The 23,474-nt window shown below is 42.1% G+C and overlaps 1 protein-coding gene across 1 annotated transcript; it reads right to left on the bottom strand.

Moving 5' to 3' along the window:
- On the bottom strand, positions 1–23,471 carry RpL29 (ribosomal protein L29). Its single transcript, XM_080266015.1, has 4 exons — positions 23,420–23,471; positions 11,113–11,171; positions 9,593–9,641; positions 1–192 (listed from the first exon to the last, which is right to left on the bottom strand). The coding sequence occupies exons 2-4, from the start codon at positions 11,163–11,165 to the stop codon at positions 43–45; spliced, it is 252 nt and encodes an 83-aa protein (XP_080122141.1). The 5' UTR covers positions 11,166–11,171; positions 23,420–23,471; the 3' UTR covers positions 1–42.
- Positions 23,472–23,474: the final 3 nt, after the last annotated feature.

The raw sequence follows: 23,474 nt of genomic DNA, 5'->3' as shown, positions 1-23,474 counted from the left end.
TGTAGCAGGCATATTTATTTGACGAATATGTTCATTTTTTGTTTACTCTGGTTTTAGGCTCGGGGCAGCAGCCTTCTTGGCAATGGCTGCCGCAAGCTTCTTTGCACGCTTAGCAGCCACTAGCCTCTGCTTCGGGCCAGGAAGATTGTGCTTACGGGCAAATTTCATGTTGCGCAGGAACTTTGGATCAACCTGAGGGGAAAAAAAAAAAAATCACTTTACAGAAGGTTTCTTTGTAAACAGAAAAATATTTTGTACATTTAAAATACAAACTCTGAAATACACAACATGTTACATGTACTCCAGTTCAAGTAATTAATCAATGTTGATTTCCACAATAAATGTAAGGCCATTTCTACCTTCAACATTATAGCATTCACATTTATGGAGTCATCACCATCATTCTTACCCTCTTTCCTACCAGATACATGAAGTGTGAGGGATCCAAAAATAGGAACAAAAACATAAAAGCTGTGGGACTATCAATAAGTGCCCAGTACAACAGAACATACATCCAATAACTCATCATTCAAGACTTGAAAACCTCTACATCTCAAGCTAAATTTTCAACACTGAAATATGCTTCATAATCTCTGGATTACAGATCACTTGAGAGAGAGAGAGAGAGAGAGAGAGAGAGAGAGAGAGAGAGAGAGAGAGAGAGATAATATACTGTATACAGGCAGTCCCCATTCTCCAAATGATCAACTCATGATTTTTAAACTTTACAATGTCCCCGACTTGTGATCGGGTTGCATTCTGAGATCATAAGTGGCATTTTTTTTTTTTTTTTTTTTTTTTAAGTAAAAAATTCACTTAATACTGTACACCAAACCAACTGAACATCACAGCCTAGCCAAACCTACCAAGCCTTTTAAATGTGTTTAGAACACTTACATTAGCCTACAGTTGGGCAAAGTCATTAACACAAAGCCTATTTCACAATAAAGTGTTGAATATCTCATGTAATTTATTGAATATTGTACTAAAAGTACAAGATCGTAAAGCTGAAAATTCTTAAGTCAACCATTCGTAAAATGAGGAGCGCCAGTATTTGGTGAGAGTTTTCATCACATGATTGTTACAAATATTGTGTGCGACTGATCACCATGGCAAAACTGTTTGAAATGTATATAGTCTCTATCTACGGAGAGCCCATGGTAATAGCATGTCAGATTCACTGTCTCGAATTGCCCTTAACCAGTTGGTGTTTGTTTACGTTTGTGGGAGGGTGCACAACGTAGAGTACTCCTCATATTTTAGGTGTAAACACTGATAATTACTGGTAACCTTGACTTGTTTTTTTAAAAACTGTCTTGGCTAGAAAAATTTGCCAGGTAATTACAGTAGTACAGTACTGGACCATACCACATGATCTGATATGCTTCTTGGAAGAGTTTAAAACCTGATCAACAGCTGTGCCACACTGTACAGTGTTATGGAAATGCATATTTTGGGTGCACTGCTTGTAAACAGATGATGCAGTGTTGCTTGCTAACAATGAACAGACATGCAGACTAGTTCAGTACAGAGTTCTGTGTCTGTGAGCATCATGCCTTAAAGCTATCTATCTATCTATTGCCAGACGCCTCAATCCCATTTGGGGTGGCCACAAACAAATCGCCTCCAAGTCGCCCTGTCCCCCGCCATTTCACTCCCCTGCTCCCAACTCACACCCCCCTCTCTCATATACCTCTCCACCCCATCTCTCCATCTCATCCTCGGCCTCCCCCTCCCTCTTTCCCCCTCCACCTCACTCACATACACTCTCTTCGTCAGTCTTTCACCCTCCATTCAGATAAGAGTTAAATGATGACTGTTGCATGTGAAGGCAACTGTGCGATGCTGGCAAATGGAGAGCCATCTAAACCGGTGACAGAGGCATTTAAATTGGCAAGAGTGCCTCACAGTAGTAGAAGAAAAAGATGAAGAAGAAAAAAAACAGGGTGGGTGGGTGGGGGGGGGGTAATGTGCAATAAGTCAAGACTGGAGGGTAAGGTGGCTGTTGCTACGAAGGCCTGATGCTAAACTGATCTAAGATGCTGCAAGGGATTGCATAAAGGTATTAATGCTCATGAGTAACAGATTTTGGTATGGCATGAGTGAAAAGTCCAAGATTATGGGTGGGGAAAAAAAAAAAAAAAAACTACCGAAAACATTTGAAACGCATAAAGTGGACAAGGTAAGAGGTAACGTAATTAGTGAAAGCTGTGAAGTAATAAATTCCTGATAACAGGAATGAAGAGAGTGCTTAGTTGGTATAGTCATATGGGAAGAATGGCAACAGTAAGTTTAATGGTTGGAGAAAGCATGACACCATGAAAGAGGATGAATGTGGTATCTCAGTGTTCAAGGTGATGTGTGGAAGATGAGTAGACTTGTAAACTGGAGAAAAATAACATCCAGACCACCTTTCCCATCCTAAAGCAGGGTGAGGAGTAGCAACATCCAGACAGCCAAAGTTTGCCCAATTCAAAGGGCCACGCTTCCATTCACTCATCATCCAAGCCCTCAAAATCCTGGCTCAGTCAGATACACCAATAAACACCATGTTCTGTAGCTTCATATATACTTGTCTGATAGTGCCAATCTGAACGCCGTCATGCTAAAAAGGGGTGTCAAATCCCTGGTCATGCACTTCGCATAAAATTCATCCAGCCAGCTCGATCTCTTGTCAGTTTCTTAGCCTCACCAACTTCCGTACTCTCTTCCTCACACACTCATCCCTCGTATCCCTCCACCTTCTCCTAGGCCTCCACCTACTCCTAAGCCTATCTCACCTCCTCCCTCCTTCAAATTCACTCAGATATACATTTTTCACCACTCTAATTGTCATTCATTCTCTCCACATGACCATAACACCTCAACACACACTCTTCGATTCTGGTGTTCCCATACTTCCGCACTCCGCATCTTTCACGAATCACATTACTCTGTATCCTATCCACTCTCTGTACTCCACACACATTCCTCAGCAGTCCCATCTCCACTGCTCTTACTCCTGACTTTTCATTTTCATGCCACACCAGAGTCTCACATTTGTATGTTAAAGCTGGCACTAACACTCCTTTATGGAAGCCTCGTGCACCTGCGACACTCAAACCTCTGTTTCTTATCATGGCCTTCATAGTACCAGCTACTTTTCTTCTTTGTGTCACTCTAATTCCCACTTCTTCTGCACATTTTCCTCTCATTTCTATCAGTGTACCCAGGTATTTGAACTCTCACTAGCTCCAGTCGCCCTCCATTCACTGTAATATCACACTGGGAGTCACCTTCTCTCTCAATATCCATCGCTTTATTCTACATTTTCTCTCAAGGCATGACACTCTCACACATCTACAAAACTCTGCACTAGTCTACCAAGCTCTTGTCTGGTATTTGCAAGTAGCACTGCATCATAACCATACAACAAATCTGAGATATTCCATCCATTACCAACGCCATCCCTCACTCGTGTTTTTACTTTTCTCACCACCCCATCCATATATATATATACAGTATATTGAACAACCATGGGGACATCACACAACCCTGTTAAACACCCACATCAATTGTAAACCACTCACTTATATGCCTATTTACCTTTACACATTCCTCACTACCATCATAAAAATGCATGCTGGCACCTAGCAGCTTACCATCTACATCATACATGGGCAGAACCTTTCACAATTCCTCACTATCTACTTTGTCATATGCTTTTTCCAGATCCATAAATGCCATAAACATATTATGGTCCTTCTCACAAGCCTTCTCCACCATTTGTCTCACAGAAAAATATTTGATGCACACATTGTCTGCCACAACTAAAGCCACCCTGTTTGTCACTCACTAGGACCTCTGATATCTCTCTTACATTCTCTATAATAATCCTTCCATATACCTTCCATACAACACTCAACAGACTTGTGACACAATAATTCTTGCATTCACTTCGTACTCCTCTATTTTTGTACAGGGGTACAATCACTGCTTTTTCCCACTCTACTGGCACAGTTTCACTCATCCATGCCTTCTTACATATGTTAAACAAGCACTTTATTCCACTCTCTCCACTACACTTCATCATCTCTGCATACACATCAACCCCAGGTATCTATCTATCTATCTATCTATTGCCAGACACCATAATCCTGCAAAGGGTGGCCATTTGACACTGAGTTAGTTGTTTTACAGGGAGGGGCACCAACCCTCCACCAACCCACTTGTTGACAGTGGCTCTGCTCTCTATTACCATTCATCAGACTTTCAAAATATTCTTTCCATCTGGTCCTTCATTCGTTCGTTTTTAAAGGCTCCAACATGCTTGCATGTGTCGGCTTGTCACTCAATGTGCTATATAACGACTGATGAAAACTTAACAGTAAAAGTCCTGTAACCCCAAGGTCGCTTAAGGGACCTCGTCCCAGGGTCTTTCGGATCTACCCCTCATAACCCCACCCCCAATATTAACAATTCTCACCTTCCTCACCCAATTATCATCCACCATCCTCTCCACATGTCCACACCACCTCAATCTACCTCTCCTCATCACAACACCAATACACTCCAGTCCCATCCCACCTCTCAACTCTTCCATTGTAAACCCAGCCCCTCCAGGCCTTGGACGCAGGCTATCTTCCTCCTTCACTGCCCAGGTCTCACTACCATACAGCATTACACTCCTAACACATGCTGCATACAAAGACCCCCAAAACAAATCATGTTAACAGTGGCTCTGCTCTCTATTACCATTCATCAGACTTTCAAAATAATCTTTCCATCTGGTCCTTCATCCCCAGGGGTAAAAAATCTACCTCTTACATCATTCACACTTTCACATTTCTTTCCACTGTCACTTCTACATTTCGGCACCTCTTTCCAGAATAACTTCCTATTTTCAGAGTGATTTGAATTCGTTTTTCTTTCTAGATCATCGTTTAATTCCTTTTTCCTCATCATTAGTCTTTTTATGTGCTTCTTGCTTTCGGTACATTCAGTTCTTATTTCAACTGAACCCCTGTCCTGTATCCACACTGGCCACTTCTTCATTTCCTCCACTGCTCTCTTAACCTCTTCATCCCACCAAGCTGTACCTTTCTTCTTTGTTGTTATTCTTGCCACACCACACACCGCTTCAGCATTACTAACTAAGCAATCCCTATATGCATTCCATAACCTGTCCAGATTCATTTCATTCCAACTCACTGATTCCAACTCCTTCCCTACATTAGCCCTGTATCCATCTGTCATTTCTTTGATCCTCAGCTTCAGTCTCTCTCCCTGACTGCTCCTTTCTTTCTTGGTCCACCTCACTCCTCCCAGCTTGATCATGCATATCACAATCATATGATCTGAAAAACCTCCACATCATTCCTCTCGCTGCCCTCGTATCAGCAACGCTTCCCAACATCAATTTCTCTGTGTGCATGTAATCCATCAAGCTCCTTTCAACACGATCTCCATTCCCCCTATACAGTACCATATTTATGTGCAACTTTGTGTCTGAAATAAGAATTACAAATGCACAACCTCCTTTCCTGACATATGTCCTTCAGTCGCTTCCCATTATCATTCTCTCCTGGTACTCCATTATTACTCATTATATCATTGACAGGACCAGTGCCAACTTTCCCATTCATGTCACCCACTACAAACACTTTACCGGTATAACTCCTGGGCATTTCTCCTACTACTTCATCCAGCTATCCTAAAACCTGCCTTTCTCTGTGTCACTCCTGTCATCACACAGTGCATACGCTACAATCACTGCCACTTTCATCTTCTCGAACTTGAGACAGATACATCTTGGGCTGATAAATTTGTAGTCTCTCATTCCACTATGCCACACCTCATTCATCAACAGAGCAACTTGCATCTTCCTCGTCCATTCATGCCCGACCTTACACATTTTACATCCTCCCACTCCTCCACTTCACACCCTTTCATCATTGTTTCACACAATACTGTCACGGCATATCTCGTCTCGAACACATTCTCTACATCCACCCTCTTGCTCTCCTCATTCACATCTTTCACATTCCACACGACCCTGCAAATCTGCCCATTCGACTGGGGCCCTAGCAGGTATTGGGCCCTCCGAAACGTCTGCCATGATTTAGTGATTTTAGGTAGGGGAATCTGGAGGACACTTTCATCTTCTCGAACATGAGACAGATACATCTTGGGTTGATAAATTTGTAGTCTCTCATTCCACTATGACACACCTCATTCATCAACAGAGCAACTTGCATCTTCCTCGTCCATTCATGCCCGACCTTACACATTTTACATCCTCCCACTCCCCTATTTCACACCCTTTCATCATTGTTTCACACAATACCGTCACGGCATATCTCGTCTCGAACACATTCTCTACATCCACCCTCTTGCTCTCCTCATTCACATCTTTCACATTCCACACAACCCTGCAAATCTGCTCATTTGACTGGGGCCCCAGCAGGTATTGGGCCCTCCGAAACGTCTGCCATGATTTAGTGATTTTAGGTAGGGGAATCTGGAGGACACTTAACCCGGCCAAAAACCTTGGTTATATAGTTACCACCCAGTGTAGTAAATGGGTTCCTGGGTACAGGAAACCATTTGGCTTGTCACTCAGTGTAGAGACCATAAGGCAACACTCATTTACAGAGCAATTTTCAGAATGGCAGGCTGCATTCACACCCTCTTTAGTCCACAAAGCCAAGATCAGTTCCACCAAAATGGTTTAGTACTTAAACAGCTACTGCAAAGTGAGAAAGGCTCCATACAAGAGGATCAAAAGTAGCCAGGACCAGAACAATTTAGGCTTCTTAAAGACTGTATCTAGGACAGTGACATCTTTGATAAAGTTGGCTGAAAGAAATTAAGAAACTAGGGCAGCATCACAAGGCAAAGAGAACTCTAAAGAGTTCTTCAGTCATGTAAACAGTAGGAAACCTTTCCAAGGTAATACTGGACCGCTTAAGGATCGATCAGGTGTAATGCAAATCTCAAACTTGGATATGGCCGACACTCCAAACAACTACTTTGCTTCAATCTTTGCATCAGAAGATACTCACGTCATGGCAAGACCAGTACTGGCTCTTGAGACAAAAGATTCCAGCATCCTCAGGTGTACACCTGAGGAGGTGGCAAGAGGAAATGACAAATATTTACAAGTTACCTTATCCAGATAAAATCTTTCCAAGAATTCTTAATGGGATGCAAGACCTGGCAGCTCCTTCACTGTAATTACAGACACTTTCAACTAGTTGCTGAAAACAAGGGAAGTGCCAGAAGACTGGAAACTAGTATATGTGATCCCAATCTTGTAAGTGAGGGGATCAGGAATGTTCTGAGAATTATTATTTGATTAGCCTGACCTCTACCATAGTAAAACAGAAGGTATAGAGTTGAACACCTGAAAAATAACAACCTGTTTATGGACTCCCAGCATGGGTTCAGATGACAGATCACACCTAACTAATTTGCCATGATTGTTTCCACAAAAGGTTGAGTATGACAGAAATAAAGCAGCAGACAGCCTTTATTTAACCTTTCAAAAGACTTTCAATAAAGTGCCTTAACTCAAACGAACATCAAAAGTGTGCACATTCTGTATTAACAGGGACTGAACTGGCTAATGGATAGGAAATGGCAAGCAGTGATAAATGGAATTTCTTCTGACTGAGCTTGGGTCACTTCTGGTGTTCCATACGGGTCAATCATTGGTCCACTCCTGTTCATCATTTCTATCAGTGACACAGATGGTGGCCTACTGAGTGTTATCTCAAAGTTTACAGATGACATAAAACTGGAGCAAATGTGTGCAGTCTTGAAGGGACTGAGACTCCAAGCAGACTTATGGAGACTTGGGAAATGGTCTAAGATATGGCAAATGCCACTTAACTTGGAGAAATGCAAAGTGATGCATATTGGTCATGCAACTCCCTGGGTCAGACTATTAACTCTGGGGAAGAGCTTTGAGGATTGTTGATTCAGAAAAGTACCTAGGTGTATTGATCAGTAGTGACCTAAAGTTTTCCAAACAGTGCATCGGTGTAGAGAAAAAGGCCCAGAAATTGCTAGGCTACATCCAGAGGCAACTTTAGAAATAAAGGTTGTTCTTACACTCCAAAACTCCTTAACGCTTAAAAGACAGGTGTCCGCATATGCGGTCCGAGAGTACTAGTGGCAGAGACGGATGTCTGCATATGCAGTCCAAGAGTACTAGTGGCAGAGACGGGTGTCCGCATATGTAGTCCAAGAGTACTAGTGGCAGAGACGGGTGTCCGCATATGCAGTCCAAGAGTACTAGTGGCAGAGACGGGTGTCCGCATATGCAGTCCAAGAGTACTAGTGGCAGAGACGGGTGTCCGCATATGCAGTCCCACCATTTTTCAAAGTAGTGCGGGCATTGAGGCAGATTCCCATGATCCATGGAGGAGTAGGATGACAATAACAAACCCTCTCCAACACCCCCCCCACCACCACCACCACCATATTGGACCCACAAAACCAGCGACGCACTCAGTCTTTGTCCAGCATTGTGACCAAGAATATGTCGTACTCTACACCCATCTTTAGTGGGTTAATATGGCCCCTTCTGGAAAACGCTGTGCAGTTCTGGTCACCTACACCTGGGAAAGACACAGATTGACTTGAAAAAGATCAAGCTAGATCTAAAAAATTTATTCCACCCATCAGGAGACTGAGTTATCAGGATCACCTGAGAGCTATGGGACTGTATTCATTAGCAACCCGTGAACTGCAAGGTCAGCTTACTGAAGTGTTTAAAATACTTAAAGGGTTTGATAATTTTGACCATAGAAAGTTGTTTAGTCTCAACATGAACTCAACACACAACCATGGTAGGAAGCTGGAGCAGCACACTTACAGTATATGTGAGAACTTTTTCATATACAACACCTGCTCCACCTGGAACAGACTCCCTATGGGTAGTACTAATGGCACTGCAGTAGTGCAGTTAAAAAGAAGCCTTGATAGAATTTTACTCACACTAGAATGACTGCGAACTGCACATGCATACAGAAGCAAATATGAGGTATCTCCTCGGTCTGGAATGCAAGACTTGAGATACTAACTTTTTCTTGTAACTCTCTCCTGCCCTATATATGAAAGCTTAGTTCATCCACCTTAGCGTGGGCGATTTTCATCATATTGCAGCTTATGATGACTAGTACCATATTCCAGTGTTAATTTCTTTACAGCTCAGCAGTCATTATAAAGAGGGAGCAAGTACAGTATAGGCCAAGTTATAGTGGATGGAGTATATATCAGGATTAATGGGTCTGCTCAGCCAGACAGACCACGGTTACTTAACAACTTCTGTATGTCAGTCACCAAACCCAATTCCTCCATGAAACTCAAGTTTTGAGGGTACCAAAATATACAAAACACTGCATAACAAATTCATAACACCAAACTTGAACATCACGTAACAAAAAATACATATAAGGGTAGGCACCACACTATAACCATTACAACTGAGTATTTAATGTGTTACCTAATACTGTTATGGTGATAGTAAAACCAAATTAAACAGAAGACAACTCTATGTTGGCATATTACTGCAATCAACAGTCAACAAACACTTTCATTTACTTACCCCTCTCATTGATGGATGCCTTGGCATCTTCGGGCGTCTGATGGGGTTCCTAGAAAATTGATCCAGTTGAACATATGAGAAACATTCCAATTTTTCTTAATCTGTGACACTATAGCTACATAAGTAAAGCCTTTTTTTTTTTTTTTAATAATAAAAGTGTCTTACATCTTGAACAACAGTATTCTACAAAACTGTACTAAAACTTGTTTAAAAACAATAAAATGGACAACAGTATGATTCAAACATTCCCTCAATTGTTACCTGAGGGAATGTTTGATTCAATGAATAATTTTGCTTCAAAGATGCCGATATCTTTTTTAAACACATTTGCCAGTGTACAGGTATCCCCCCTCAAAAAAAAAAAAAAAAAAAAAAAAAAGTAATGCTACCAACAGTAATAAGCATATTTGTCAGTTCCCTCTTACATTAACTTCCTACTGTGTGAATAAAGTCTGACAGTGAGTAGCAGATGGTTGGTTGAAATGAGGCTACAAGCCTGTTAACTAGCCACATAATCACAACTCTTAAGCAGGAAACTGTTACAAATACATGAAATCCATGCTAAGACTTTCACATAGTTACAAATTATGGTACATATCTGAGATCCCCTCCCCCCCCAAAGTTTCCAGCAGCTGTTGAGAAGTAATGTGGCTGGTTTTGGTATTTTATTTACATTCCAATACAGTACCATATGAAAAACATCAACTGTAAGAGGAAGCATGGAATAATTTTAAGTGATTAAAATGAATATTCTGAAAGACAAGATTAGTTAATACCATTTCTGTCTCTTCCATGCTTAAAGTACAGTATATTTAGACAAGCAAATTTCTGGTCTACTCAATCACACCACTGCACTCATTGCACCATTACTCAATAACATATATATACTTTCACTGCTCCTAGTCTACATGATTTTTTTTATTTTCTTTTGAACTTGAAACTGCTGCTTGACATTTATATACAGTAAAACCTTGGTAAGTCGACCCTGCAGAAGGCAGAGTTTCCGGTTGGTCGAACTATGACCGAGGTGAGACGTAGTGTTTATTCGATGGATTACATTTTAGTTTCCTATATTCCAAGAGCTACACTTTAGTTTATTATATTCCAATTATTACATTTTAGTTTAACTGATTGTAAAGTGAAGTTAATAAGTGCAGAACTTTACGTAGCTAAGTAAGTGACTGTTGCACCCTCCACCTATGCAACCTATCCTATCCTAGCCCATGACATGCAGTGAATTGTTTTAATTATTTTTATTGCTTTATAAATGCCTCTTTAGTTTAGTGTTAATAAACAAGTAATCACACATAATTTGCAACTCCCCCCCCCCCCATTATTTTCGGTTAGTCAGACAATTCGGTAAGTTGGACTACCCTAGAGCCCCATGTAGTTCAGCATATGATGGGATTACTGTATGCCAAAATAATCCCAGTGTGGAGAGAGTAATGGTGATGTTTACCTCACAGGTTCAGTACAATAAACAAGACTAAAAAAAAAGTGCTAAGTACAATATAACTTACCTATGAGCCTTACGGTTCTGATTGTGATTGGTATGGTTCTTTGACTTTGCCATCTCTGCCTGAAAAAGAACAGAATTTTTGAAATTGTTTATTTAAAAATGCATGTCTATCCTATACATCACCACCATTCTAATACATAGTTACTGCAAACAATGGAAATGGCTGGGATACTCAGAGGTTCTCTACACAGCTCTGTAAATTACAAGTGGCTTTATTCAGTCATCCCCATATATGTGGGTCCTTCAAGAAGTTCTCAGCCTTACACAGAAACAAGGGAAGCAACCGCAACTTCTGAGTATGAATGTACACTATCAAGCCTCATATGACTATACAAAAGGACTCAAATCTTTGTTTCCAGGTGAGGCCCTTTGGTAGGTTATGTGGGTCCTTCAGAGAGTTCTTGGCCTCCCCCAAAAAACTTCACAGGAGAAAGGCCCTTCTAGTATTAATTCTCAACAATTCTTGTATTAGTTCACAACACATATGAGTGTGTTGTCCCTGATGACTGGCTGAAGAATGTAAGTGTAAATGTGTGCACGGGGAAGGGTGATGCCCTGGAAAGAGTTAATTATAGAGGCATAGAGCTTTTAGACCAGATAATGAAGGTAATGGAGAGAGTTCAAGAAGGCATTATTAGAGAAAGAGTGAATACTGATGAGCTGCAGTTTGGGTTTATCCCAGCCACATAGACCACTGATTGTTCAACAGCTTCAGGAAAAATATACAGTACTGTACAGTATAGGAAAGAAAAGAGAATTGTACTTTGTTTCTGTTGATTTGGAGAAGGCCTTTGACAGACTCCCTAGAGAGGTTGTGAAGTGGGCAATGAGAAAGCTTGGGATCAAGGAGTGGATAGTTAGGGTGGTTATGGCCACGTATGTGAGTGCTCGCACCCAGGTAAGGGTGAATGGAGATTTGAGTTTTCCGTGAATGCTGGTGTGCATCAGGGGTCAGGTTTGAGCCCCTTGTTATCATGGTACTTGAAGTCCTCTCACGTGACTCCAGAAATGGACTCCGGTGAGAGGTGCTGTATGATGATGATTTGGTGCTGAATGCAGAGAATGAGAGCGAGGTGGAGGAATGAATTAGGATGTGGAGAGATGGTATGGGGAACAAGGGCTTAAGAGTAAATGCAGATAAAACAAAAGTGAAGGTATCTAGGGCTCGTGGTGGTACTGTCAAAGAAGAGGGAGAGGGGCCATGTGTGATTTGCCACAAGGGTGTGGGAAGTAATTTCATCTTGTGCAGTGTCTGTGATAAGTCGGTGCATCGGAGGTGCAGTGGTATTAGAGGTAAACTGTGAGATAATGATGATTCATGTATGTGGTGTGTCGGGGAGGGCAGGTGGAAATATTCAGACGTTAAAGATTGAACTTGCTGGTGAGTCTCGAGTGTGTGAAAGAGTTGTTATTTGGGAGACATTTAATTTCCTGGAAGTGGGGCAGGAGCTAGCTCTATTGATGATTTGAGCATCCTAATGGTGGGTCACCTGCAGTGCTCTTCCTGTCCCGCTGAAGCAGCCCAATTCTTACTGGTGGGACAACAGAGAGTCCTCACCAAGTGCTCTATCAAGCTCAAAAGGCCTTACCTACAAACAAATAAAGACAAAGATTTGAGTTCTTGTGTACAGTTGTATGAGGCTTTATACTGTACAGTACAGTTATACCCCAAAGTTGTGGTTACTCACCATGCTTCTAGATGAGGGTGGGAACTTTTTGAAGGACTCACCTTTATTAAATTTTAAAAAAAAGTGAAAACAGGCATGAAAAATCATCCTTGTTTTTAAGAACATACATGATGCTTATAGCTAAAGTGTTTCAGCATGTCAATCAGCACAATCCCTCAAGCACAATAAGTAAATTCTGTTATTGGTATTTCAATAAGATTGAATCCTGCAAAGCCAACTGAAATAAAATCTCATACTGAAAGACTCATATAAATAAATTTATCTTTCAGATGCTATTGTTTGTATTTTTCTTATAATACTTATAAAAACCAAAGCTGAAGTTGACTTTTTCCAACTCCTGTGAAAGATGGTGTGATCCATGTTCCTCTTAAATAAGAATTTTTTGCAGTCACTACATTCCAGTACATCAATCTTCACTGAAGGGTAAGTAGTGATTAAACAGTCCAGCTAAGATTAACACTTTCAGTATTAATATGCAGTTTGTTAACCAACAACCTTAGGATTAGCCTGACCATGTGAAATACACAGTATGCTGGTTAGTCATCATAGTATAATTTTGTGCTCTAGACTAGTTCTTGCTAAAAATGAGTAAGGAAACAGACACTGTGTAACAACTGCCACAGTTCCAGATACTTTTTATGTGCATTATAGGTTAGCCTAGGAGACACTTGTGCAACCACTGCTGGCCACTAATGGGATTACTCACTTGTGTAGATGACATTTTCTCATTTCAGAGCTCCAAATGATGAATTTTGGGCCTTGTTTATTTGGCCTGCCGTAAATAGCTGTAGATTATGCTTAGATATTTTTCTGTGCAGAACTTTGCAAATCTTATGTTACATGCACAAGCAAGACACACACTGTGCAGAATCCCTCAATTGTCCGACGTAATAAAGCCAAAGGCATGTCCAGGTAGTGGCAGTGTCTGGATAATGAACAATATCCCCCCTACTATACCCAGACCCTACCTCCTAACCTGTTTGTACAATATGAGGTGCTCCGAGCCAGAGGGGTGACCGTGCATTTTGCTTATTTGCTTTGACATCTAATTACCAAACTGTAATATATGTACTTTGAACATGTCATGTTTACCACCATTTTAATTGTCTTGGCTAGCAAATTCAAGCTAAACAATAAAAAGCATATAAGTATAATTTTACCACTGTATAATTAGCCATGTCAAAGTTTAACAACTATCTATCTATCTATCTATCTATTGCCAGACGCCTCAATCCCGTTTGGGGTGGCCACAAACAAATCGCCTCCAAGTCGCCCTGTCCCCCGCCATCTCACTGCCCTGCTCCCAACTCACACCCCCCTCTCTCATATACCTCTCCACCCCATCCCTCCATCACATCCTCGGCCTCCCCCTCCCTCTTCCCCGCTCCACCTCACTCACATACACTCTCTTTGTCAGTCTTTCACCCTCCATCCTCTCCACATGGCCAAACCACCTCAGTGTGTTCCTCATAACACTTCCTATCACATCCACAACTAATTACCGAAAATAAGCAAAATGCACGGTCGCCCCTCTGGCTCAGAGCACCTCATATTTCACAGTGTTTTCCGGTCATTCAGGCATATGTAGATATCAAAACATACTTGGAAAAAAAAAAAAAAAAAAAAAAAAAAAAAAAAAAAACTATACACTACTGCATGTACAGCACCCCTCCTGATTTTGGCACAGTTTTCAGGTCATTCTGCCATATTTAGACATCAAAACACACATAGGAAAATCCTACATAATTTTAAACACCAAGAAAACCATGAAAAAAGTAAATAAATTATATAAAAAAAAAAAACACCCTACCAATACACGACTGTGTGTACAGTAACCCTCCTAAGTTTGGCACTGTTTTCAGGTCAATCTGCCATATTTTGACATCAGAACACACATGGGAATATCCAAAATAATTTCAAATGCCAAGATAACCATAAAAAAAAAAAAAAAAAAAAAAAAAAAAAAAAAAAAAAACTGCCTATACACTCCTATACTGTATGTACGGTATGCCTCCTAATTCTGGCACTGTTTTCACATCAGTCTGCCATATATTGACATCCAAATGCACATGGGAATCTCCAAAATAATTTTAAACAAGAAAACTATAGAAAAACTTATAGTTCTATCTATCTATCTATCTATTGCCAGACGCCTCAATCCCGTTTGGGGTGGCCACAAACAAATCACCTCCAAGTCGCCCTGTCCCCCGCCATTTCACTCCCCTGCTCCCAACTCACACCCCCCTCTCTCATATACCTCTCCACCCCATCTCTCCATCTCATCCTCGGCCTCCCCCTCCCTCTTTCCCCCTCCACCTCACTCACATACACTCTCTTCGTCAGTCTTTCACCCTCCATCCTCTCCACATGGCCAAACCACCTCAGTGTGTTCCTCATAACGCTTCCTATCACATCCACATCAACACCACAACGCTCCTTTATATCCTCATTCGTCAGCCTGTCTCTCCATGTGACTCCACAGGCTCCTCTTAAATAACTCATTTCCACGGCTCTCACTCTTGACTTGTGTCCTTCCAACAACGTCCAAGCTTCACTTCCGTACGTTAGAGTTGGTATCACAATACTGTCACGTAGTAACTTTTTCACTTCCATGCTCACTTCACTGTTTCTTATCACTGCTTTCAAGGAACCAGCAACCTTTCTTCCCTGCTGTACCCTTTCAAGCACTTCACCCTCCAAACCTCCATCCTTACTCATCACACTACCCAAGTACTTAAACGTACTCACCTTTTCCAATTCCTCACCATCCAACCTCGCTGTACATTCACTGACTTCACCTCTCTCAAAGACCATCACTTTACTCTTCCCTACATTCACCTTTAGATTCCGTTTCTTACACACTCTCCCAAACTCATCCACCAAGCCTTGCAGCTCCCCTTCGTCTTCACTCAACAACACGGTATCATCTGCAAACAACAGTACAGGGAGTTTCCAAACACTATCCTCTCTCACCAGGGCCACTCCAACATCCACTACCCTACCTTGTACCTCTTTTATTACCCCATCCATGTACAGATTGAACAACCATGGAGACATGACACATCCCTGTTTCAACCCAACTTTCAAAGAGAAAAATTCACTTAGTTCACCATCCACACGCACTGCAGCCTTCGCACCATCGTACATACTCTTCACAGCATTCAACAACTTCCCATCTATTCCATATATTCTTAACACTTTCCACAATCCTAGTCTATCCACCCTGTCATATGCTTTCTCCAAATCCATGAAAGCCGCATACAACTTCTTTCCCTTCTCTAGAAACTTTTCCACTAAAGATCTGAGAATGAATATCTGATCTACACAACCCCTTCCCTTCCTAAAGCCTCCCTGTTCTTCTCCAACTAATTTCTCTGTTCTTTCTCTAACTCTGTCAATAAGTATCCTACCATATACTTTTTCTATTATACTAAGAAGACAAATGCCCCTATGATTACCACACACTTCTTTTTCCCCTTTTCCTTTGTACAAGGGAATAATTATACCTGACTTCCAATCCTCCGGGACTCTACCTTCCTCCCAGGCCAATCTGCACATCTTCCACATCCATTCTACTACTATCTCTCCCCCATGCTTCAGCATTTCACCACACACTCCATCAATTCCTGGGGCTTTCCCTGATTTAACTTTCTTCATTGCTTCCACAACTTCTATCCTACTGATTTCTTCCTGTCTTCTCACCTCCCTCCTTCCAGCCATTCCCCAGCCACTTATACTCGCATTACTTCCATCCTCCACGTTCAACAATTCCTTAAAGTGTTCTCTCCATCTGCTCACTTTTTCTCCCTTCTCCACTAGTAATCTACCATTTTTATCGTTCACTCCCCTGCTAACTTCACTTCCACCCTGTCTTACTCTTTTCACCTCTTTCCAGAACATTTTCTTACAGTCCCTCCACTTTACACTCAAATTCCTTCCAGATTCCTCATCCACTCTCTTCTTACTCTCTCTTACTAATCTTTTCACCTCTCTCTTTCTTTCTACATATAACTCTCTCTTCCGCCTCTCAACTTCTTCCACGCCCCTATTTCTCATCCATTCAATGTATGCTTTCTTCTTTTGTGCCACAGCCCGTTTCACCTCTTCAGTCCACCACGCTGTTCCTTGCACCCCCCTCCGTCTTCTCTTCCTTCCACACACCACATCACATGCTGCATTCAACTGGGATACTTACCACCCAGAGCATGGCAGACAGGCTTCGTAAGCAGCACACCTCCAGCAGGTGTACAGTGGTCCCATGTGGTCTAGTGGCTAACCTTCACATTTAGCAAAGGTCAGAGAACTTCTCCTCCTCCTCTACCTGTTGGAGCTGAGCAATGAGTGGGGACATGCGGCGTGGTGATGGTGGCCTACTTGCCTCAGGGGACTCTGAAAATAGCTGCAACCTTACGTTGAATGGAGACTAAATGGCTATCGATGTGCTCAGTTACAGGTCCAATGGTGAAAGTGGGAAACAAGGTGGTGGTGGTGAGAATGGGCTGGCAGGCTTGAACAAGTCGATCCTGGTCTGATGATAGGACCAGCGATTCTGCCAAAGGATAACAGCGTCCCTGACAGGCCGCAGCTCCATCGTCAGGCTGAGTGGCACCAACTCCCTGTCAAAGTGCGGGTGCTCGGTGTACTCCAGCACCTCCTCAAGACTGGCACGTAGGGCATGGAGACGAGGGAGTGATGGAGTTGTGAGTCAGAGTCCTCATCCTTATTGGTGTCGCTGTCCCTTTCGTGCCTGCAGAGGCAGCAATGGCAATCTCTTCATTAGACATCATCTGATAACCAGGATTGCTGCCATCATCGTCCAGCCAATCCCTTGTGTTGTCGATGTTCGCCTGCTCTCCTGCTGTGCAAAGACGAGACCAACTGCATTTGAGGGTTTTCATGGAGACTTCCTTCCACTTGTTTGCCCAGCTGAACACTGCAGACTTCAGGTCTGCAGTGTTCAGCTGAAAATTCTGCAAGGTCTGCTTCCCATGTTTGTCCTTGGCCCCGTCCTCGTCCTCCAGCACCAACATCACCTTGTTGAGGAATTTCTGCTGGTACAGTCTCTTGGCAGCCACGATAACAACCTGGTCCATTGGTTGAATCAGAGCAGTCGTATAAGGTGGCAGAAACATGCACCTAATGCACCCATTATCAGCAACCAAATCCTTCTTAGACGGATGTGCAAGGGCACTGTCCAGGAGCAGGAGTGCCTTCACCTTGTTGCGAGCGAGACCAAGGACCTACATTTGATAAAGGATAACCTCCTTGATGAAGGGTCTGTGGAACCGTCTCTGAAGACCCAGGCGGTAAACCAGGCTTTCACAGGTACCACACAACAGGCAAGCTATCTATTAACCGACAGAGACGAGTTGCTTTGCACACCCAACAATAACGGGTTTGGGGCAGTGCATCCTATCAGCATTAGCACACCACAAAACAGAGACACGTCATTTGGACAACTTGCGACCAGGCACAGTCTTCTCCTTCACCTTTGCAAGGTATTGGTGGGCAATGAGTGGTAGAATTGACCAGTTTTGTCTGCATTATAGACTTGATCAAGGGCAAGGCCATTGTCCTTGATCAGGCACTGAACTTTCCAGCAAAACAGGTCTAAATCCTCCACTGCCACGCCCAAGGCCTCACCATGTGCCTTACAGCCTGCAAGTCCATGGCAAAGCTTGAAGCAAAAGAGCCAACCTTTGGAAGCCTTAAAGTTGTGTACATTGTGCAAGCGTGCAAACTTCTCAGCTGCAGCCTTCAACTTGGTCTCAAGCACAAGCACACCAGCAGCATGTTGCTGGCAAAACCACAACCATGTCGACTGGTCGATAATGGTGTGCCGGGCCTGGGCCATGACCTTCCTGTTACCCGTACATGTGCTTTTGACGAAGTCCTGTCCATACTGCGTGTGCTTGTCCAGCAGCTTCTTGATATCAAAAAGCGTTGAATGGACTAGATCATATTCCCACAGTATGCATCCTGTGGCCCAGCCTGTGTCAGCCTTGTTCAATATCTCACGCTTCTTCTCCAGAGTCAAAACCTTCCTCTTCCATTTCTCAGGTGGTGGTGGGGCCACCATCACACATTAGAATGCAGCAGGAGGGCCACAACCTGAAGAAGGTAAGAGACCACCACAAAAGCAACTGCATTCACAGCCATGCTAGCTAAAATGTGACCACACACGAGGGAGACAAATATGGGAACTGACGTGTGGGCTTGGAGGTTGGTAAGTAGTACAGAGCTGCTATATCGCACACCACGCTTGCCTCTGAGCACAGAGGAAGCAAAACGCAGCAAACTGACATCTGCATACAAGGTTCATTTCCGTTTGCCCAGGCAAGGGTTATCACGTCAACACAACAATGTACGACCAGTACATCACTGCCTCAGGCTGTGTATGACTAATGCGACCTGCCAGGTGACTGACCATTAGGCAGGCAAGTGGACAGGTGCGCATGGTGGGGGGTTTTGCACTAATCCTGGAGGCCGGGGGACTCCCACCATTTGGTGTAGAGTTGGATGAATGCTTTGACCATACACTTACTCATGGCTTTTGGTCTGTCTTACAAGGGCATTGGCCGTTGGGAAACACAACTCCCAGTGACTGGACAACTTTGGACGCTCAGTGTAGAGGCGAATGGGCACTGTCACTGTACATGTACTCGTGGCTTGCAGTCTGCATTACATGCATGTCCCAGTGGCTGCACGACTTTGGACATTTGGTGGGGATGCGTACTGGCGTTTGGACACCGCTTGTGGCTTACGGTCGGTATTGCTCAGGTGTTGGAGGTTCGTATGTTGTGATCAGGCCAGCGTGTGACTTTGACCATTCAGTACACGGGTGGATGGACATTTTAGCTTAGGTTGTGGGTTACGGTCTATTTCCCGCGCATGGCTAGAGCCCAGCGGCCACGATACTAACTGTTTGAACATGTCAGCTGGCTGGTCGAAGTTCTCGGGGATTTTCATGTTCGGGTAATGGCAAGCAAATTCGGATAATGGTGTAATAGAGCCATGGTCCAGTATCCGGATAAGGAACACTTCCGGGTACTGTAAGTCCTGATAAATGAGGAAGAGGGATTTTTTTTTTTTTTTTTTTTTTTTTTTTTAAGTGATGATGGATTGTAACCTACTGTAGAAGCACATTTTGTGTATACGGTTGTTAATTTTCATGTTACACTAGTTGTATTGCTGATAAGGCTATATCTATGGATTTTCCACTTTGTAAGAGAAGACTGTATAAGGAAAAAATGTTGTACTGGAACTGTAAATATCAGTGGCAAGCTGATTATGGTTGTGGTTTGGATATGGATGTGTTTGCATTATTTTAAAACAGAAACTTCTGGGTGCTTCACAAAACAGACAGGAAAAACTCTGTTTATATAAAAAAGTGGAATTTGACCAATACTTACACAAATGGACAAGACTTAATCAGGCAATACTTTCATGCATTTTTTCCAGGTAATACTGATTATGCTTACTATTCACCAGGCATAGGCAAATGTTCTGTATCTAGTGCACCAGTGCTAGTAAAGTGTATAGCTTTGGACACTTGTAAGAATGAAGCCACAGATGTAATTTGTGCTCCACTTAATTATGGTACCGTAGGTGGTAAGCTGTGCCAAACTGCCAATGTGCAATAATATTAAAAGATGAATGCAATGATATCAGGAGCTAAATTAATGTACTGTACAGTAAAACCTCGATATAATGGACTTCAATAGACCGGAATTCGCTTTTACTGGAATCGAGGAGCTAACGGACTAAATTCTTATATATCGGAAAAAGTCCGATAAAGCTAGAAGCAATCAGGACTGCCTGACCACTTCAGCAATGTTCACCACAGTAAGGTAAATAAAAGACATGTTTATCATTGTACAGTACAGTATTATTCTATATATTATACCATTTGATTACTGTAGTGAATGTATAATACAGTACAATACTGCAATGGTAGTGAAAATAGTTAAAAAACCATTGGTGCGATGCAGACTAATGACTGATATATCGGAAAAAACTGGGGTTGGCAGGGGGAAGTCCAGATGTCTCTTTTATCAGAATTTTGCTTTTCTCTGAATGGCTTGGGCCCCAATTGGTTTGTTATAGTGAGGTTTTACTGTACCGGTGTTTGTGAAATTATAAACGCATAGTCTTAGTAAACGAATGCAATGCAGTCTTCTAATTCAACCACAGTATAAGCCTAGTACAGTACCGGTACCTGCACCAGGTTCATATGTTGCCCTTTGTACATAAGTATCCAATCTTACATTTATCATAAATATATTTTTTTGCAGTTGTGTGTTTATTTTTTGCATCACAGGTACTGTACTTATTTCATAGGTTGCCCACTGTACATACAGAATGGAATAATGCATGTTTATTTATTTATTTTTTGCTCGACTTAGTGTCTACAGTACTTCCTGAATCAGTGTAGTAGCACCAGGTTCATATCCTGCCATCTATTGCATCTGTGTTCCAATGACCTAGTGAGCTGATCAGGATATTGGCCGGCCTATTGGTTATGGACCAGACAAGAGCTGCGAACATTTTCTATACCTGTTTTTGCTGCTTATTAGAAAGTGATATGGTATATACCTGTTACTGCCTAGCAATATGGTATATACCCGTTTATGCCTAGGCATACTAAAATCAATATTTCATCTGTGATCACCTTGCTGTGCAGACCCCCCTTCCCCACATATGCCAATCAAACCAACAACAGGTACTAGTCCTAAAACTTGATTTTGATGGGCTGCCACCTTGCTCACCAGTTTTAAATGCAAACCAAGGCAAACAACCACATGCCATATCAGACTATTAGGGTGATTCAGTTCCAAAGTCAGTTCATCACTAATCATTTGTCCCTACTAACCTAACACAACTTACCCTAACTTATCCAGTATACAGTATTACCATTATGCTAGGAATCACCTCCGAAACTCTCATGAGAGAGCCAGGCAGCATACTGTCTGAGAGTCCCGGGTTCGATTCCCAGTATAACGGTAAAATATTGGATGATTCTTCCTGTGTAAAGTATCTGTACAGGTTTCTCTCTTCTTTACCCTAACCTAATTCAACATAACCTATCCAGCCTAACTAAACAGAACATTTAGGGGATGAATGAGGTTCGTGTCCAAATAGACCCACTGCCCTCTGTCGGATACCACCGCTGCCATCAATAAACCTTGGTGTTCTTTAGTAACATAAATGTTATTTCTGCAGAATCTGGGTGTCATAAATAAGAAACCTATGAAAGATAATCCCTGTCATAAAATTTTCATAAGTTGTTGTAGGAGGTCTCCTGCAGTTTGAAGGGGAAAAAATCACAAAGCTTGAAAAACACAATGTGCAGGTCCTTAGACTTCAACATAGTTTTCCATGTTCAGTATAAGAACTGTTTGGACACTAAAAATAATAAACCCAGATGCACAACAGAAACATGTGGAACATGATAAAATGAACATTTATAGCTTTAATTTTATATATTTTTAAAAATTATCATAGTTCAGTTATCCAGTTTTGGTGAAAATGCAGGAGAGCTCCCATGCATAAAATTTCCAGCTGAGGTGGAGGGAGGGAGAGGGAGAGGTAGATCGAGGATGAGGTGGAGGGATGGAGTTGAGGGGTATATGAGGGAGGGGGGGGTGAGTTGGGGGGAGGGTAGTCAAATGGTGGGTGACAGAGCGACTTGGAGGCGTTTTGTCTGCGGCCACCCTCTGCGGGATTAGGGCGTCGGGCTATAGATAGATAGATAGATTTTTCTCAATACACTATAGCAATTTTAACAATGTGATAGCTTTAAAAAGTTGTGGAAAGGCATAATTTTGAACATGTCAATTATAAAGCCACCAGGTTTACAAGCAAACCATGGCAAGCTGCCAACCACTATGTCAGACTTTTAGGTTTAATTGACTCCAAAGTCAACCTGTCACTGTCGTCTGACTCTACTAACCTAATATGCAGCCTAACCTATACCAACCAAGCCTAATTTAATTTAACCTTACCTAACTGACCTGAATGATTTGGGAACGAATAAGTTTCAGGTACGAGTCGACCCGTTGTCTTCTGCAGGACACCACTGCCAACATCAACGAATGTGGTCTTGTGTAAAATTAGTTTTCACAGAATTCCGGTGTCATGAATGAACTAAACAACCTTTTGAAGCGTAAATGATGTATGAGCAGAGTCTGAGTGTCATATATGAATTCAGCCATGAAAAAACACCCTTTTGAGGTTTCTCTGAAATTAATTGCCTACCTTATAAGAAATTTCTTAACTGGCAATCGTAAAGGGTAAGTTCTGGTTGTAAGTTTATGCATACATGAGAACCGACAAGGGCAGTAACACCTATGAAATAAATATTTTAAGAAAATAAACATCAAACTGATATCAACCTCCCTAAATAATACTGAGCCTACGCACACATTCAAGATTACTGAATTTCTATATCCCAAACTATGTAAACAACTGCTCCACAGGTAAACACTTTAACGAAAGCTAGTAATATATCAATTCAGTTACTTTTAACCAATTTTCCTCCACAAGCTAATAACCATACAAAAACTATCATGGACTGAAGTACTCTTATTAGACAGATGCTAGTGATATTTTACAATATACCTTGGTGCAAGCTGCGTCCACCCGTTTCCCGTCTACAGCTTATAAGGAAGAACTA

This window comes from Coenobita brevimanus, chromosome 18 (genome assembly GCF_032717465.1).
Source record: "Coenobita brevimanus isolate Jiangsu-jjx chromosome 18, ASM3271746v2, whole genome shotgun sequence".
Lineage (NCBI taxonomy): Eukaryota > Metazoa > Arthropoda > Malacostraca > Decapoda > Coenobitidae > Coenobita > Coenobita brevimanus.
This window is presented reverse-complemented; position numbering and strand designations above follow the sequence as displayed.

Excerpts from the sequence above, each read along its gene's own strand:
- RpL29 (XM_080266015.1), bottom strand. The coding sequence starts at position 11,165 with ATGGCAAAGTCAAAGAACCATACCAATCACAATCAGAACCGTAAGGCT. Across the intron at positions 9,642-11,112 it reads CAGAACCGTAAGGCTCATAG|GAACCCCATCAGACGCCCGA; the intron begins GTAAGTTATATT and ends TCAATTTTCTAG. Across the intron at positions 193-9,592 it reads GGCATCCATCAATGAGAGGG|GTTGATCCAAAGTTCCTGCG; the intron begins GTAAGTAAATGA and ends TTTTCCCCTCAG.